At 37.0% G+C, this 18373-nt stretch overlaps 1 protein-coding gene across 1 annotated transcript in view; it reads right to left on the bottom strand.

Annotated features, from left to right (window-relative positions):
• Positions 1–647: 647 nt before the first annotated feature.
• Itgbl1 (integrin subunit beta like 1) overlaps positions 648–18373 on the bottom strand; it is a 249211-nt gene continuing 231485 nt past the window's right edge. The window contains exons 9-11 of the mRNA XM_006978782.4: positions 8066–8212; positions 2986–3099; positions 648–1876 (exon numbers count right to left, since the gene is read on the bottom strand). Of these exons, the coding sequence (XP_006978844.1) occupies positions 1785–1876; positions 2986–3099; positions 8066–8212 (353 nt within the window). The 3' untranslated portion in view covers positions 648–1784. The remainder of the gene's footprint in view (positions 1877–2985; positions 3100–8065; positions 8213–18373) is intronic.

The raw sequence follows: 18373 nt of genomic DNA, 5'->3' as shown, positions 1-18373 counted from the left end.
CATTGTACTATGATGGGAAGGTCACTGACTCTCAATGTTTGGATATCACCAAACATATTATCAGAACTGCTACTGAATTATTATAATTGCTTTGTTTCTGGCTTAAGATGTATATGGAGAAGAGAAAAATACAGAGAAGAGGAAAGAAAGCTATCATCAATACTATACCTTAACTCCTTATATTGCCCTCATTTTATAAAACTGATGTTAATTGCCAGCTCAGTAATAGAAATACAACCTATATGGCTGGGTCCCCTAATCTCAGGATAGAGGCAACAATTTTATAAATAGGTTAAATTCTCAGAACCTTATTGTTACTATAAAACCAGCACCAGTGAAATTGACTCTTCAAATACTTTTCAGTATTTAGTTTTTTTAAGTAATACAGTGGAGGCATGTTTTCTTTACTTTTGGTGACTTGACTGATAAAGTCCAAGCCATGACTTTAAAATATTTACATTATTAATATAAAATTTGCAAGTAAAAATTTCATCTTAAAACAATACAGAAATGATTTTGCTATGTTATTTTAGGATTTTACAAATAATTCACATTTAGGAAAAAGGTATTTTTTTAGCTATAAATAATGGTTGCTTCAACTATGTGTATAAGTAGATCTAACTGTATATATGCAAGGAAACCCCAAATATTGTACATTTTCATAATTTAATGTGAGTTTCATAAACAGCAAAATTTCACCAAGAAAATAAACATTTTGTTCCTATCACTGAGTGAATATTTGTAATTTTGATTTAAGTTATTTCTATATTTTGGGGTCCACTTCTGAGCTTCTGAAATAGGTGTCATTCTTGTTGACCCTACCATTTCTTTGAAAAAACATCTTTTAAGAGTGATGAGTGCAGTATGAGGATCCTTGTGTTTCCAACTAGACACTATCTTCTTCAGAGGACACATTACATGAACTGATTTAAATAAAAAGTCAGATTTCTTGTACATGTAACCCATGCCTAGTCTTATAAACGTGGTCTGTCAGTTCTTGTGATCTAAAGTGGGTATTCCAATTCATTTTTTCTGTTGTATTTGTTTTCAGTGGTTAGATAGATATTGACACAGAATATAAAGAACTTATGTCACTATTTATTAAATTGTCAAATTGTACATTTTTCATTTCTTCCTGTAAGAGATCCTTGTGAACTTAAAGCCCTTTTGATCTGGTAAACCCACGCCCATCACCACATGTCATATGTGTCTATCATCATTGTCCCAATATGCAAATTCAGATTCATATGCAATCCTGGAAAAATCCAACTGATCAGTTTATGTGAGAATAAATATCATCCTTATATTCTGATACAGTGTTTCTGGTGTCGGAATGTGGAGTCCTAAATACCATGTGATTTAGCATTTTTTCTACTACATATTGGCAAACATTGGATGTCAGAAAATACTTTGCTGTGAGGGCCCTTCAATGTTCTATAGGGTGTTCAGCATTGTCTGTGACCACTACCTCTAAAATGTCCATAGCACAAGCACCCTAACCAGTGTGACAGTGAAATTCTCTGTAGACATTGCCAAATGTCTTGTGGGTGCAAAATTGCCCTCCTTGATTGTAAAACACTGATGTTAATTATGGGAAAACAATTCTGTGTGGTGTAATTTACATCAGTTTGCTGAAGTCATTTCTAATGAAGACCCATGTTTCACTCAGGCAGTCAGAAATAGAAAAACACACAAGAGTCTGTCCTAGTACTGTCTACACATGCATTCCTCTAAACTTCTAAAATGGCCTAGAAATGTGAATCCAGTTGTCGCCCATGGAATCATTAAGGATATTCAGTGCCAAGCCAGATTTCACATGCATTTCCGTTCCATCCATCCCAGCATTCACAGCTTCCACAGCTACAGATTCCATTCCCTGCAATAAAATAAACATGGGAATTGTAGTTATGATCAGAAAGTACTACTAGAATATGTGACTGTGAATCATAATTGTTAATGAGAAAACCATTCCATTTATCCTCTCTAGAGTGTCTTATAATAAAATGATGTTATTATGTTATTAAATACCTGAGAGAAATCCACGTTTAAGATAATTAACATCTCTTTGATTCCACAATCTATTAACAAACAGTACCCACCTTGTATCAGTCAGCTGGACTCTCATATCACAATTCTATTTTCTGTTAGTGGGAAAAACCATGTCTGACTTACAAATAAGCATTGAAATGCATAAAGCCACTTGATAGGAAATTAGGCAGGCCAGAGAGCTGGAAAAAAATATCCTTGTGTGGTAAGGTGAACAGAAAAAGTGATTTTCTGATTTAATGTCATGTCAAAATAGTTATCTTTAACCTTATTAAAATGTTTGATTACAAAAATATTTTGAGTTACTGAGAAAGAATTTTATTAATGGTATATTGAATCAGCTAGAACTCTATGAAGTGTGAGTACATTTTATAATTAAAACAATACCTTCAGGAGAACACATACACATGTTATTATTTGACTTGGTTCAGTTTTTTTATACCTAATTATTATAACTCAATTAATTAAGTTTGTGATGGCCATCACACAGTCAAACCTTTTGTATATGCTTTTGCTATTGTTCACACCACACACATATCTATACATATACACAGCTCCCTAAAAACAGCCAATATACCAACTTGTGGCATCTGAGTGCTGCTTAAAACAACAGCCTTCCCCTGGAACATGTTAAAATTAAATTATTTTTAAGAGAATTCTGCATTTGTATAATTGCCCTTGTACAAATTCATAGAGCAGATTATCTTGTAGAAGTTTCCAAACAATCATATAATCTGGCTGCATCCTTTCGCATTCTTCTAGGGAAAACGCTAGTGAGTATTACAGGTAATCACTCATCCTTTTAGAATTACTACACATGTTCATTGTTCACTGGATTATATGGGAGCTGCCTTCTCTGGCTATCTAAAGCAGCATGTAGTGGATGCCATTTGGCTCTATTGTCATCTGTGGCACAAAACAATTAGTGTAGTTTAATACCTGTGCAAATGAGACCATCGTGTTTGTCACAGTCTCTGTCATCGCAGTCACAAAACTCCCCTGAAATATACCACTCTTCTGCAGAACAAATGCACTTTCCACAATGGCAAGAACCTGAAATCACAATGGATATTACTGTCACCAGAGAAATAAAGATTTCCATCAAGAAGAGAGTATCACTGACACACTGACAATAGGCTTGTAACAACCTATCTTCTAAAGGTAAAAGTTTATTGAATAGCTGCTTTCTCAGAGAAGAGCTTTACGTACTCAAATACATAAAGGTCATTCAGGAAAGCCTTCATTATAGATCTAGACAGTTGCAATTAGCCTGGAGCAAATGTTCTTTGGTCCAGTCTGGCTGAAATGTCAATGGAACAGGATGTGGCTCATCCTTAGAGATACTCTCCCCCAAAAGGTATTCAAAATAGATGTTTTGTTTGTTCCTTTTTTAATTGAATTGCATTTTAAGTCCTTGTTATCTAAAGGAATCCAATACTAAATTATATTAAATGAAGATTCATTTCGTAATTTAGTAACAACTAAATTATTGAGCTCATCATCTTAGAATTTTATTTATATGATTATTTTGAAATAGGAACACACAAACTTCATACTGAGTGGCAAAGTGAAGTGTTAAAAATGCAGATACAATCTCTCATGTCTGATTGATGTCTCAGACCTGCCCTTCAGGATTTTATCTATAATCAGGAAGAGTCCTAATGAACCCCAAATGAGGTCCAGTCAATTTTGCTACCCCTTATCAACATTCTTTCTGGTTATTTCAATCTAATTTTAAAACAACAAAAAATTAGTTATTAAAATATTTTGGGTAACTGAGAATCTTACTAATGGAATATTTAAGATAAAAATAAATTTTATGTTATTTCAAAGAGAAGAAATTTCTCTTTGTGCAAATGTCTTTCAAGACAGGCTTGAAAATCATGGGGAAAGCTGCTTTTGCCACAGCTAGAAGGACAACTGCAGAATTCAAAAGGACCTTTTCCATTTCCTTGCTTGGCCTTTCTTTCTGAACACAATTTCCTTTTACTGAAAGATACTGATAGTTATCACAGAGTTACTCAAGTCACCAATCCCTTTGAGAAAATGTGAAAAGTAAAAGTTTTCAATGTGGTTAGCAAAACTCCAAACTCATTAAGCTCTAAATTCACAGAGGAGACTTGGGAGTGTTCTGAATTCTTCTCCTGAAATAGAGTGACTGACTAATGATTAACAACCTAGGGGCAGAGAGCAGAAAACCTAGATTTGGGGAAATGGACTGACATGATACTGTCATGCATATCATGAAATAATTATAGTTAACGTGTCCCAAGCATTAAGTGCTATGTTAGTTCATGACATGGAAAGGGTATATGCATTTTAGGTGGAAGGATCTCCCACAACCAAATTTCATTTTGGCCTTTCTCATCACACATCTCAAGGCAAGTCAGAACCAGTTGTAATGGGAGAATTGTATTTATATTTATTTTTACTTTTTTGTTAAGTGCAGCACAATGTCACTTAGTCTTGACTTGTTTGACTGAGAGTCTGGGTTGACTTGCAGACTATTTAGGGCAATATATGGAGATCTTCTATTTTTGTGAAGTGATTGACAGTGTGGTGGTTGCCTCAGATCTTACCTGCTGGTTTAGTGGGAAAGACATAAGGCTCCCCTCAAATTCTCACCTAGGCAGAGGGTATCCTCATTTTAGAATTAACTTTTTCTTAAATTTAAATATTTTCTTTAAAATTTATAGACATGGAAATGTTGAACAATCAATTGCTTATTTAACAAATGCTAGTGAAATATCTACATGGGCACTCTATTGTCTATCACATGTTTAGTGGCTTATTTCCACCAGAGAAGAAGATTAACTATTTGAGGAATTAAGTATCTTTTGATTCTTATATAGTATCTCTTACAGCAGGAAGTTATTTACACAATAGAAATAAATGATTTTATACACTTAAGATATTAATATAGTCACACCTAGGATGCCTTTTCATGTGTATCATAATTCCTACAAAGAGTTTACATTTCATCTTTGAACTTATCTCTTGCCTGGAACTGATTCTTATTACTTCTTTTGTTTCTGAAATGCTTAGCTGCAAAGTATAGCAAAGTATTTTCCTGAAATGAGCACGCTCAGCTAAAGTCAATGTGGTATATGTAGACTGAATATTTGACAAGTAAATTATAGCTCCAAATATAGTAGATGTCATAAAATGTTTAGAATAAAACTGGGATTTGATTTTGTCTATGCTATGGAAGTAATTCGTGGGCACCATAATCCAAGGTTTGTTGTTTCTCTGTTGATGATTGAGAGGAAATTCTTCTACTTCCTCCAAAAATAGGAACAGCATAGTATGTAGTATTAACACAGTGTACATAGTCCTTAGAACCTATTATAGACTTATTGTAAAGAGCTCTGGTTGTTCTCATAAATAACCAATAATAGGGGTGGATTATCAATATCTAGAAATGGGAAAGCATGAGAAGATTCTGTCTAACAAGTATAAGCTTACTGAACACCTCAAAGTGAGCAACTGTTCAACTCAGCAGGCTAGGACCCATTCCCACAAGAGACTCAGCCCAGCCATAGGCTGCAGTTGGCCCATCTTGTCTGGAACCATAGAGTGATAAACTTGCAACCACAACACCACTAACCCATTTGTTTTCATTCTCCAAAATGACTCTTAGCAATGTCCCCATTTTTCTTTATGCTTTTTTCTGGCTTTCATTATTGGGAAAAATTTCAGCTATCTGTAGAACATTTCAAAGACCTAAGGAGGAGAAAGAAACAAACTTCCTTTGAAGAAGATAATGGAATAGCAGAAAGGATGGGGAAATTACCTCAGAACCATTCTGAAAACAGTTAACAGACGATCTCAATATGATTCAACCCACCAGTTAGCCATCTATCTGTGATGATTGTCACAGCAAAGACATCCATGTAATTTAATAAATGAGCAGTTCTTGCCTACAGATATGCCTACTAGCAGCCATACTGGGCATGACAACTAGGATAAGCTTGCTCTTGGAAGTATAACTTTTTTCCATTCTCTTTTCTGAGGATATAGAACAGGGGTAGCTGAGAAACAGATGGATGAATGAGGGTACCTGAACTTATTAATGATGTGGGCGCAGCAATATCACTGTGACAGTTTAAGTATATATTTAAAGACTTGTCCCATAATGGTACCTCTGACTATTGGAGTGAATACTTGAATCTAAGGTAATGTTAAGACAAACATTATTGTGCCACCATGGAACCAAATAAATAAATAAATCCCCAAGCCAAACAACAACAAAAAGCCCTATAAATCTCACCATATATTCTGCAAAGGTAGCTAAACTTAGGGGCGACATGGCCACTAAGCACATCTCTCTTGGTCATTTACAAAAACAATTTCAGTCTGGGGGCAAGGCCCCATTCCATTACTGACTTTCTTTTTCATACATCAAGCCTGACAAAATGCTGCAACCTGACACCCAAGCAGGCAGTTTTCACTATTGTACTAATGACACCATCTGTTATGAAGGTCACAACAATGTATCTTGTTTTAAATTTTTCTATGGAGTGATTTATTGTCTTGGCTATAAATTTGTAAGAAATAAAATGCTATTTCTTCATCGTCTCCTGAAGTGAAGGCTTTATTCACAGTTCCTAGCAAATGCATAGTTCAAGCTTGTCATTTTGGTGGGAGTGGGTTACAAAGTACCATGGCATGCAGCCACAGGCCAGTCCCTGGCTCACATCTGTCCCATAAAAGGAAAAAGGGTGTCTATATACTTTGAGATCTCCAGAATGAGGTTTTTCCTACATGAATTTTGGAAAATTATACAAGTCAAGGAGATACAGAGTGAAAGGATGTGAGAAAATTTCCTTTCTCATTCATCATGTTGAAATCCCCCAGTCTGTCACATGCTGTACTTTTACTGTGGTTCTTGGAGGCAGGGTATGGGACAATTTCTCCATGGAGAACAGGAATAACATCCTTGTTATCCTCTGTAACAAAGATTAATTACAGTTGCAAGAGCTCAGCCTCAGCTCCTTTCTTCTATACCCATCATGATGCCTCCAGAAAGGATTTCAACCACTTACTCCCATCATTAATGTGAACCATGAAACTCAAAATGGAAAGCCTTGGGCAGATTTTACATTCCTTTTTTAATTTATCCATGACAAAGCATCCCATCCAGTGGAGGATAAATATGTGAACATCTAGGCTCTCAGTTGTCAGTGACCTGTGATTGTACTCCCACCACCCAAAGCAAATACCTGGAAAAGCATTACGTAGGACTTTGTGTTTGGTTCAGCTGTGAGGAAATAACTTTAGGTCAATATATAATCAAATTTTGAATCTTTTTCTTTTTAAAAAGAGTTATTTCATTAAAAAATACGTATGTGTAGGTTCAGCGAGCATGAGAGCAAGTGCCATGAAGATCAGAGGAGGGTGTCTGGTCCGCTGGATGGAGTGTTACAGGCAGCTGAGAGAGACCCAGTGTGGGTATTAGGAACCAAACTCTGGTTGTCTGCAAAAGCAGCAGGTGCTCTTAACTGCTGAGCCCTCTCCCCAGCATTCCTCAGCTTTTTGTGTTTCCTATATGCAAATTGCCTAGATGGAAATTCTGAAACGCTAATGAGGACTCAATACAACTGCTTATATATTTTAGGGAATAATTTTGCATAAAAGTCAGGTTAGGGAGTACATGGACTGTAACTCATTGCATTGGTGAGTATAGCTCTCTGAGTCCATATGGAATTTGCAACTGGACATGATTCAGCAAAAGACTATTTATGATAAAGTTCTAAACATAAATATAAAAAATCATACCTATGTTTTAATATAAGTGAAGTTTTCTTTTGGTAAAGCATGTGTGAAAACTTAGGAAGTTTTCCATCTTTTGCATAGACAAAAAGGACATTAGCACCTTATTTCCCACACCTCCTGTTGCTAATGGCTTGGCTGAATGGTTTTTCTCAGGCAAAGTTCATTCTTGAGGGAGGGGTTGCTACCTGCTGTTCTGAGGGACCATGTGTCTCAGCAGGGATCCGGCTCCAGCAGTGGTACTCACCCTTCCCTGAGCACAATGTGCCATCTGCTGACTCACACAAACTCTTGCTTTGCTCTTCTGTCATGTTACACTTCCGTGGGTGCTGGCAGAGCTTGCCAAACCATCCTTTCTCACAAACACAACGACCACAGGAGCATGTGCCATGGCCTGTGAAACAACCAGAGGATGAGGATGAGGGGAAGATGTGACTAAATAGGCAGAAAAATCAGTTTGTAAGACAATGTAAATTGTAGGGTATCATCTCCCATCAGACATACAGTCATTCTGACACATCATTGTTTAAAACAGTGTCCCAGTAGAGATCTAGCTTAGCATGGCACATTTGGATGTGGTATAGGAGACAAGTTTTTGAAACAGAAATCTTGAAATGTTTTAAAATGGATTTATGAGTCGTTTCTGGATATTGGTCCTTTCTCATTTGCATTTCTATCAGCAGGTTGTGTTGGTGTCATTCTTCATTGTGCACACCACAACACCCAGTTCAATTTTGAAGGCTAGTCATATCACCACTGCTTGCAGCATTTATTAATTGCCCTCCTGTGGCTTACTAATAAAAACAAAAGGTATTCCTAATGATTTTTTTTTTTACATTTCTCTTCATGAACAAGAGCAAATAAAGCATAAATACTCACAACTTTTATTGATGTATATAAGTTAAAAATTGCACAAGGTTTGTGTTCACATTTGACTTTTGGTTTTGGTCTTTTTGTTTCTGATATCTATTCCTGTTTTTTAAGATGTTTATCCTTTACTATGAAACACTGTGTTTGTGACAGTTATACAGGGGTATATAGTCCTGTTCACTTGTGTGCAAACAGCCATCTACTAGACTTCTGAATTTTTCTATTTAGTTTATTTCTAGTGCTTTGTTTCTTTCCTGATAGTCACACTTTCTTACAGCCAGATACTCTCTGACGCAGTTATTTGCCTGGAAAGGATTTTTCACATATCTATTATAAACAAAATATGTTACCAGGAACCAGAGCATAGGAAATGAAAGATGATGGGTACAGTGATTCTGCTATGTGCACAAGGGCATGTATCATTGTCATCTATACTAACCAGTGCTTCTGGTATTCTGGTCACCACTCCTTCTTAATCTTGTGTTTGTGACATGCATCTCTACATAGAAAGATTAATGGACAAGACTCTTTTGTTGAGAATTCATTATTATGATTAATTTAACATAACCACCCATGTATCCAGGTAGTGATCTTCTATAACATGACAATCTGGAAGTTAATGGAAAGCAGATAAAAGATAAATTTAAAATAAATCTGAACAAAGGCATCTACTCCCAGAAGCCTTTCCTCATACATTAAATTATGTGTTGTCATAGCCCGTGAAGTCAGGTGTTGTCCCCATTTTACAGACAGGAAGCTGAACCTCTCTCTGAGGGCTGTGCTTTTATGTTTCAAGTTGCACATCAAATCCTGTAGTTCAGCCACACAGCACCAGAACTTGGCTCTAGTTCCTCTGATTTCAAGGTCCATACACCTTCCATAAAAGCACAGCACCTTTCTCTTTAGGAAAAGGGCTACATAGTCATGCTTTCTTAACACGTGTCTTTTTAACTTCTGCATCATCTGCAGGCCTGTAAGTGGCTCTTTCCCCTTTCAAGTCCACCATAACTAGTTTATTCATGCCCTCTGATAAGATACCTTGATGTTATCCTCACATTTGCTTTTGTGATCTAATAGACAACCCTATTGCAGAACAAGCAACTTCCAAAACTATAGAAATGATAGAGACATCTGGCTGCTTGGACAGTCACCCCATGGTGTTGTGGGATATTTGTAATATGAACAGGTATTGGTGTGATTGTTGTAATAAAAAGCTGAATGGCCAATAACTAGGCAGGACTTCCAGGCACACAAAGGACTCTGGGAAGAAGAATAGAAGAAGAGACGTCAGAAGACTCAGACCAGGTCAGACATGATATACTCTCTCAAGCAAGCCCAAGCTGATACTCCCAGCATACAAAGGTGTGGCTCCAGGTCACTGCCTGTGGGCTTGAGCCAACAGCCAACGCCATGTGCTAAGCAAAACCACACAGTGGACACACTGGTCCTTTATGGCTTGGCTCAGGTGGTCAGAGAACATTGCAGACACACAGAAAGCCAGGTCCAGAGACAAAAAAATCCTTTAAAAAGGTATAGTATGCTTAAAAGGGGCTTAGGTGCTAAGAAAAAAGAAAAAAGAAACAAAGAAAATGAGTATATACTCATACAATGATAAAAAAAAGTTTAAAAATAATAAAATCTTTAAAGAGATAGTAAAGTAATTTGAAAAAAAATAAGCTATCTAAGGATAGAAAGTATTATAATACAGGAGGTTTAGACCTTACATGGTACTTTGTTAATTTTGAATTTTTGAATGCTAATGAGCAGAGAAAGACAGGTGCTGAGAGACACTGGATTGTGGAAGGGATTGCTGAATTAAACCATCCTATATACTTTAGGGATGTCTTGGCTTCAAAATGGAAGTTGAACATTGTGTTGTTTTGGGGGAGAGGTTGTTTCCACAGGAAACAAAAATCTACGGATTCCTTCAAAGTTAATTGAGATCAAATTTGACAAAGGGAGACTTCCTGAGGATCTTAGGTACAGGTATGAGGGACAAAGCCAGGAAATACCACAAGACAGGTGATGTGTATGCTGATCCCTCTGCATGGAAACAGCTCGGAGACTGGATGAGACATGATAAATCTTATTGGCTATAGAATTCTCATGACTTATTATTACATGCCATCATTTCATATGGCATGGATAGAGGTTTGGTCATACAGTCCAAACAGACTTATAAAGTTGACAGATGCCTTTTGTCTGCCCAAACAAAAAACAGAAAATCATCTTTATCTGATGTGTGTACACTTCACATTCTATACTTGAGTTAATGCAAGATATATGTTACCTTTAAAAGTTTGTGTATTTTTAGAGCAAAAGGACCAGACACCAATAAAGATAAGTAGCCCAGGTGATCCAGCTTCCCAGAAAGCCTCTGTTGTAATTTCCTCAAATGTCTGTATTCAGAACAATTTCAAAGCTGCTAGTTAAGATGGTCCACTCTCACAGGCTATTCAGCCAAGACTTTAGATAAGCCCTGTACTTTCCCATCATTTGTAGAGATTAAACAAAAAATAATACAGCGAGCTCTCCCAGGACTTGATCATTATCTCAATTTTTTCAGAGTCCCCTAAATATGTTGTCACCACCAGATGACAGGAAGCAGTCTAGAGATCATGACATCCATATTCTAAAGAGGTGGGATGGGTGGTTTCTGGTCACTCAATGGATGTTTATCAATTTTGGGGAGTTTGGTTATAAGTTGTTATTGGTCATGGTCATGGATGAAACTAAGCTAAGGAGATTAGATTCAGGGATCTTGTTCTGAAAAGAAAAGGGAGAATACATAAATGATAAGATAAAAGGGTAGATTATTAAATCTACTTTAAAACTAAAAAGCAACTATTAATCTCAAATATTTTACATTGGTATGGATTTTTGTATATTGATACAAATTTAGGGTTATTTTTGTTAGAACATATTCTATATATGTTTCTACTCTTGTTTAAGGTATATAACTCATTTAAAAATGTAATGCATAATTAAGAAATACAGGTTAGCAGTTATTCATCTATAATAATCAAACTTGTAGTCAGGTTAAGTATGTTTTCAAGGTTAAACAGATATATATTTTAAATAAATAGAAGGTCTTCAAACACTTCAGAGACCTACAGAATATGGTATTTAAGATAATTTAATAACATAAGGCTTTCCAATTCAATTGGGTCCTCTGGAAGAACAGTCAGTACTCTTAACCACTAACCCAACCCTCCAGCCTTCATCATTTTACACTGTCATTTGAATTTACTTAAAATATGTTCAACCTACATCTGCTGTATTCAGTAGGGCAGACATTTGGAGCTGTTTACATTTCAATTTAGGCTGTGTCATTTTGTTGTAATAAACTATTAACTGTGAATATAAGAAAAAAATAATGCTTTTCATAACAGTGAGACATGGATGCTCCTGGCAGGACCAATACTTCAAAAAAGGATGATGAGCATCAAAGAACTTCCATATATATAAAAGTTTACTTTTAATATGGCAGAGTAAGTCACTGGGCAAGAAACTACCCTTTCCTCAATTGATGACAGAATGTTGTCCAAACTGAACAAACAGTACACAAAAGAAGGTGACTGTCAAACTTTGCCAAGACAAGTGGGACAACTCTTCAAAAACTCCTGCTTCACAGAAAAGTCTGTCAGATATTCTAGGCCTGTAGGCCAAAGATGAATGCCCCAATGTTGCAGAGGAACCCTGAGGTGACTGTACAAGCAGCCAGGAGTCACTATCATTTCTATAGTTTTGGAAGTAGTTTGCTCTGTACTTCCTGTTTACTCAAGTAATATTTTATCCTTTTTGAGTCTCTGATCGGGATTGAAGACTAGATAGTTATGCAGTTTTGCTTGTTACCAAATTAAAAAAAAACTTACATAAAAGTGTAAAGTGTATAAGGTTGAGAGACACAAAAGCTTAAGTTGTTTATCTAAGATGTTTTAAGGTCTAAAAAGCTATTTTTAGGATGGTAATACAAGTTATGATAGAGATTGGTTTAGGTATAAAACTTTGGACTCACCAAAATAGGATGCATAATACAGTGTTTTCTCTGAATTTGCCAAATATGTATGGACATGACATTGTGAATGTAATTCTTACTTGATAATTGTTCTTATTATAGAAAGTTTTATTGTGTTAAAGTTAAAACCTTTCCTTTTTGTTTAAACAAAAAGGGGGAAATGTTACAGAATATTTCTTTACACTGAGTGAAGATGTGTTACTTTGCTTTAATAAAGAGCTGAATGGCCAACAGCTAGGCAGGAAGAGGTTAGGTGGGACTTCTGGGGATGCAGAGAACTCTGCAAAGAAGAAAGGTGGGGATGCCAGCAGACTCAATACAGATGTCAGTCATGCTGTATTGAAGAGAGGCAATCAAGCCACGGTGCAGAACATAAATTAATATATGAGATAATTAAGTTATAAGAACTACTTAGAAATCTCCATGTCATTATTTGCAGGCTAGCAGTCCCAATGAGAAAGCTTACTATGCCCCACTACCTTTCTTTAATCATCTTTACTTATCTGTTTATAGTCTTCCTTGACAATTAACCAAACTATGGAATTTCTCTGTTTCTGTCTCTTTGTCTCTGTTTCTTTCTCCTCTCTCTCCCCCACCTCTCTCTCTCTCTCTCTCTCTCTCTCTCTCTCTCTCTCTCTCTCTCTCTCTCTCTCTCTGTGTGTGTGTGTGTGTGTGTGTGCTGTGCCTGAAAAAGCTGGAAAAATTATTTATTTATGAAGTGTTGAAAACAGAATCTGGTCCCCTAGAAGAGTAACAAGTACTTTAAACTGGTGAGCCATTGCTCTATCACCTATACTGCACGTTACTTTTTGAGACAGAATTTCCCTCGGACCCAGGAGAATATTGACTTGGATAGTCTGCTGGCCTGGATGCCATAGGGATCCTTCTTTCTTTACCTTTCCAGAAGTGATACATGCCACTACCCTGCCTTTGACATGGGATTTAGACATCAGACACAGGTTATCATGTTTCTGCTGCAAGTGCTTGACCAACAGAGCCATGTTCCCAACCCAAATCATGAGATTTCTGTTGACTATAGAGATTTCAGGAATGTGCCTTTTAGGCACAAAAATCTCCTGAGGCCCTATTTCTGTGATTCCCTACTTGCTTTTCTGTTACCATGGTAATTAGAACCTTCTTACTCTCCCTACATAATTTTCTTTCCAAAAGTGATCCTTCAGTATTTTCCATTCCTGTTAAATGCACAACTGTTCTAATCACTCAGTTCAAAATGTTTTGAATATGATTGAATATCTTTAATTCCCTTCATAAATGGAGCTGTCAAGCCTGTTAGTAGTACCTACAACAGAATATCCTAAAACTCTGAGATAACTCCCTACCAGGTTTCACATTCTTGCTCCGAGTGCCCTAGCCCATACTTCTCACATTACAGCTTTTACAAGTGCTGTAGGATTCCCTGTTGTTCAACCAAGAGGTCCTTTGTGTGCTTTAGATTCCTAAAAATCAGAGCTCTAAGCTACTTTTCTAATCTTACTCTGTCTCTCCTCCTTTTAACTCACTGACCCAAATTTCCTATGCATTTCTCACACTTGGAGTAGGAATGCCTTCCTCTCTCAATATATATGGCCTAATCTAAAAATCTCAGCAAATGATTGACTACACTTTCATAAAGAATTCTCTGAAATCTGCAAGTAGATCTCATTTAATGCCCTCTAAGATTATTTTCTATTTGAATGTGTGTGTGTGTGTGTGTGTGTGTGTGTGTGTGTGTGTGTGTGTGTGTGTTTACTTGGGTTCACATCCAAGGCCTGTGCATATTTTCAGCATTTTACTCTACTCTGAGCTACATCTTGAGTCTCACTTTGAAACTTCTATACAAATTTTGTTTCTCACTTTGCATGGAAATCTCTAGTATTGAATGAGGCATTGTACTATTAACTAGGATTGTAGCTAGAGTTTTCCTGCCTGGCCCACAGTCAGGACAAATCTCTCTTACCCACAGCCTCTCAGACCCAACCAAGTAAACACAGAAACTTATATTGCTTACAAACTGTATGGCCGTGGCAGGCTTCTTGCTAACTGTTCTTATAGCTTAAATTAATCCATTTCCATAAATCTATACCTTGCCACGTGGCTGGTGGCTTACCGGAGTTTTCACATGCTGCTGGTCATGGCGGTGACTGGCAGTGTCTCCCTCCCTCAGCCTTCTGCTTCCCAGAATTCTCCTCTCTCCTTGTCCCACCTACTTCCTGCCTGGCCACCTACTTCCTGCCTGGCCACTGGCCAATCAGTGTTTTATTTATTGACCAATCAGAACAATTTGACATACAGACCATCCCATAGCACTAGGATATCTTTGAAAAAAGATCAATCGCTCCTCATAGACAAAAATATAATATAAAATTTGTATGTTAGGGAAAAGGACCATATTTGCCATTTATCAGCTCTTTTGTCACATCCTTTCACAAAACAAAATTGGCAACTATATCAGACAGTCATCAAAATGCATCAGCATTTAAATTTTGGTTTGTCATTTATATGCAACTTCCCTTAGTTAAAATATTAATCAATTTTGAAAGCATATTCTTTATGTGACTATAATTCAGTCATCAATTCAAGAAATGTATGCACTGGGCATTTTAATAACAGTGAGAAATATAGTATAATAAAGCAGGCTTTGGCCCTTTTTTCATGGCATTTACAGTCTGCTAGGGGTAAACACAAGTCATAGCAAAATATACACTTGGGTTACTGGATCTTAAGAAAGCTATTACGACTCAAGAGTGAGAACAGGGCAAACAAGCATACTCAGAGAAATATTCAGCAAAACCAGGCATGAGAAGGAGCCAGGCAGTCAATGTTCTAGGAACAGAGCCTAGAAATCCTTGGGACAAGAAAGAGCTGGGAACGTTTCAGGCAGTGAAGGCCAACGGTTTGAAGAAAAATGACTAAACGATTAGTCAAATGGGAGTGAAGTTCATAGCAAGTTTTTTATTTTTGGTAAAGAATTCAAATCTGTCCTGAGAGGAATGGAAAAATGACAGAAGACATTAGGCCAGATGATGTGGCATAATTAACAACTTGCTACTTCACTTAAGTAACAGAGTGGGGTTGGGTGTGTTGGGGCATGTGAGTTTGGAGAATGTGGAAGTCTGCTGATGATCAGGTCTAAGTGGAAATGTTTGATTTCTGTCTTGATGGTAGAATGTGGTCTTATGGGATAAACTGTGAGACTGGAGGTAAGGTGTATGGGAAAAACAAAACGAGAATAAAAATGCACTTTATCAAATAAAGTTATAGGACGTTTAAGGAAGAAGATTGGCTCTTTGCTGAATCTCCTGAGTTTAAGGACACTGAAATACAAAATCAGATAACTAGCTGCATTCAGCTTGGAGCTCAGAGAACAGACTGGGGCTGGTGCCTGGCAAACACATGCTGAAGTCTACAATATGAGTTTTAGAAGTGAGTGAGCCTACTCAGGGGGAACAAGTTCTGACAAACTCTAAGTTTTAAGGCAAGGATAAAAAAAAAAAAAAAAGCCAGACAAGGAGTAAAATTCAGCAAAGGAGGAAAATACCATAACAAAAAGAGTGTCTTAGAAATGAAGCCTACTGACCGCAATGTTACTGAAATTTTGAGCTAAAAAAAAAAGGAAAGCATACAAGCAGGCAATTAGTTTTAAGTCAGCTTTTCTCTAACAAGCATTACTGCATCACCACTGAAAGTTATAGAGTAAAACAGACAGGGCCAGCAGAACTCTGAAATAAGAAATAACCTGTACTGAGAACAACCTCACTGCTAGTGGTAGAAATAACAGTGATGCGCATTATGGGATTATCTCTAGAGTTTGAGTTTAATGAACTATTTCCAAGACCGTGACCCTGCCTTTGCCTGGCTTCCTTTGTGGTGGTATTGTGTTCCCCAAAATATTGTGTACCTTAATAAACTTATCTGGGGTCAGAGAACAGAAAAGCCACTAGTTAGGCAGTGATAGCACACGCCTTTAATCCTAGCATTTCAGAGGCAGAAATCCATCTGGGATCTTCTGTGAGTTCAAGGCCACATTGGAAAGAGCCAGGCATGGTGACTCACGCCTTTAATCCCAGGAAGCAAGCCTTTAATCCTAGGGAGTGATGGAAGAAAGCAGAAAGGTATATAAGGCGTGAGGACCAGAAACTAGAAGCATTTGGCTGGTTCAGCATTTGGCTGGTTAAGCATTCAGGCTTTTAAGCAGCATTTCAGCTGAGAGCCATTGGGATGAGGACACAGAAGCTTCCAATCTGAGGAAACAGGACCAGCTGAGGAATTGGCAAGGTGAGATTGGCATAGCTGTGGCTTGTTCTGTCTCTCTGATCTACCAGCATTGACCCCAATAACTGGCCTCAGGCTTGATTTTATCAATAAGAACTTTGTACAGATTTATCAATAAGTCTTTGTACAGATGACCAACTTTTCACAGGCAAAACCCCATTCCTCTTGTCTGACAAGTTTACCTTGTCTCATTGTCTTCCCTTCCCTTACACAAAAATATCCACTAAGAATGTTTGACACTTCATTGTGTAGTGTAGTACTCACCAAAGGTGGGTATTTACATTTAGTTAACCTAGATAATATTTCTAAAAATTAGATTCTTAATGTTGTTAAACATAGGACAATTTCTCAATAGCCACATAGGTAGGTTGGTATCATAAATAATTCAGATATAGGAAACTTCTGCATACTGTGTAAGATCTATTGAATGTGTCGACTGCAGATAATGACCTTTCCCAATGTAACTCAGTTTGCTAACTCTGTTAGACTGTTCCTTAAACCATTGTGATTATGTTCTAATAACCCATTTTATCTTTTAATGATTAGATTAAACACTACACACCACTTGCCCAATATCATCCTCCCTTTCTTAATATTAAGAGAACCCTCAATATTTTTGTTTGTTTCAGAAAGGTGAAATCTGCCCAACTTAGATAGTACCTGATCTACAATGGTCATATGATCTGGCTCTAATAAATGAGACATAAAAGAAAATCTCTTGGTGAAGTTTCTAGGAAATTTGTTCCTTAAGGGGAATGAGATAAACAGGCAGCATGCATCCTTTTTTTTTCTTTTCTTTCTTTTTTTTGTATCTTTTCCTTCTCTTTTCTTTTTCTCCAGATGATGGACACATTAAAGGCTGTCTATGAGAATGAGAATAAAACTCATGCTTTGAGAACAGAGCACAAGTAAATACAAAAAAGGTTTAGGATATGGGTGGGACTCTGACACCCACCTCTCATCTATTTGTGGAGTGCCACCATACAGAATTATAGTGTCAACATCTTTGCCTAAGCACAGTCCCCAGTGATATGTGATTTTAAGATGTAACTGGTGTCACTCCCATAACTGTTATGTTGTTCATCTTAGAAAGCCTTCCTCTTCTTCAGAATCAGAACCCAGCAGTTTCTGGCATTGCTGAATTTGTAATTGCAGACAGTATGATTTCCTTCAAATTGCATCCATGAGCTGGAGAAGTCCCAGAAGAAATGGGAACTGATTGTGTAATTAAGAGGTGGCTCTTCATTATCTTTTCTTGCTTCTTAAATTGGACCCCTGGGCAGCTATTCTAGGAGCAAGGGGTGATAAAAAAAATAAGCAGTCTATTTCTCATTCTCACCCTGCGTATAGGACATGCAGGAGAGAAGCCTCTGATTAAGCTTATACTCACTAAAA

Source organism: Peromyscus maniculatus, chromosome 9 (genome assembly GCF_049852395.1).
Source record: "Peromyscus maniculatus bairdii isolate BWxNUB_F1_BW_parent chromosome 9, HU_Pman_BW_mat_3.1, whole genome shotgun sequence".
Taxonomy (NCBI): Eukaryota; Metazoa; Chordata; class Mammalia; order Rodentia; family Cricetidae; genus Peromyscus; species Peromyscus maniculatus.
The sequence above is the reverse complement of the archived record's forward strand: the minus strand, read 5'-3'. Positions and strand labels throughout refer to the sequence as shown.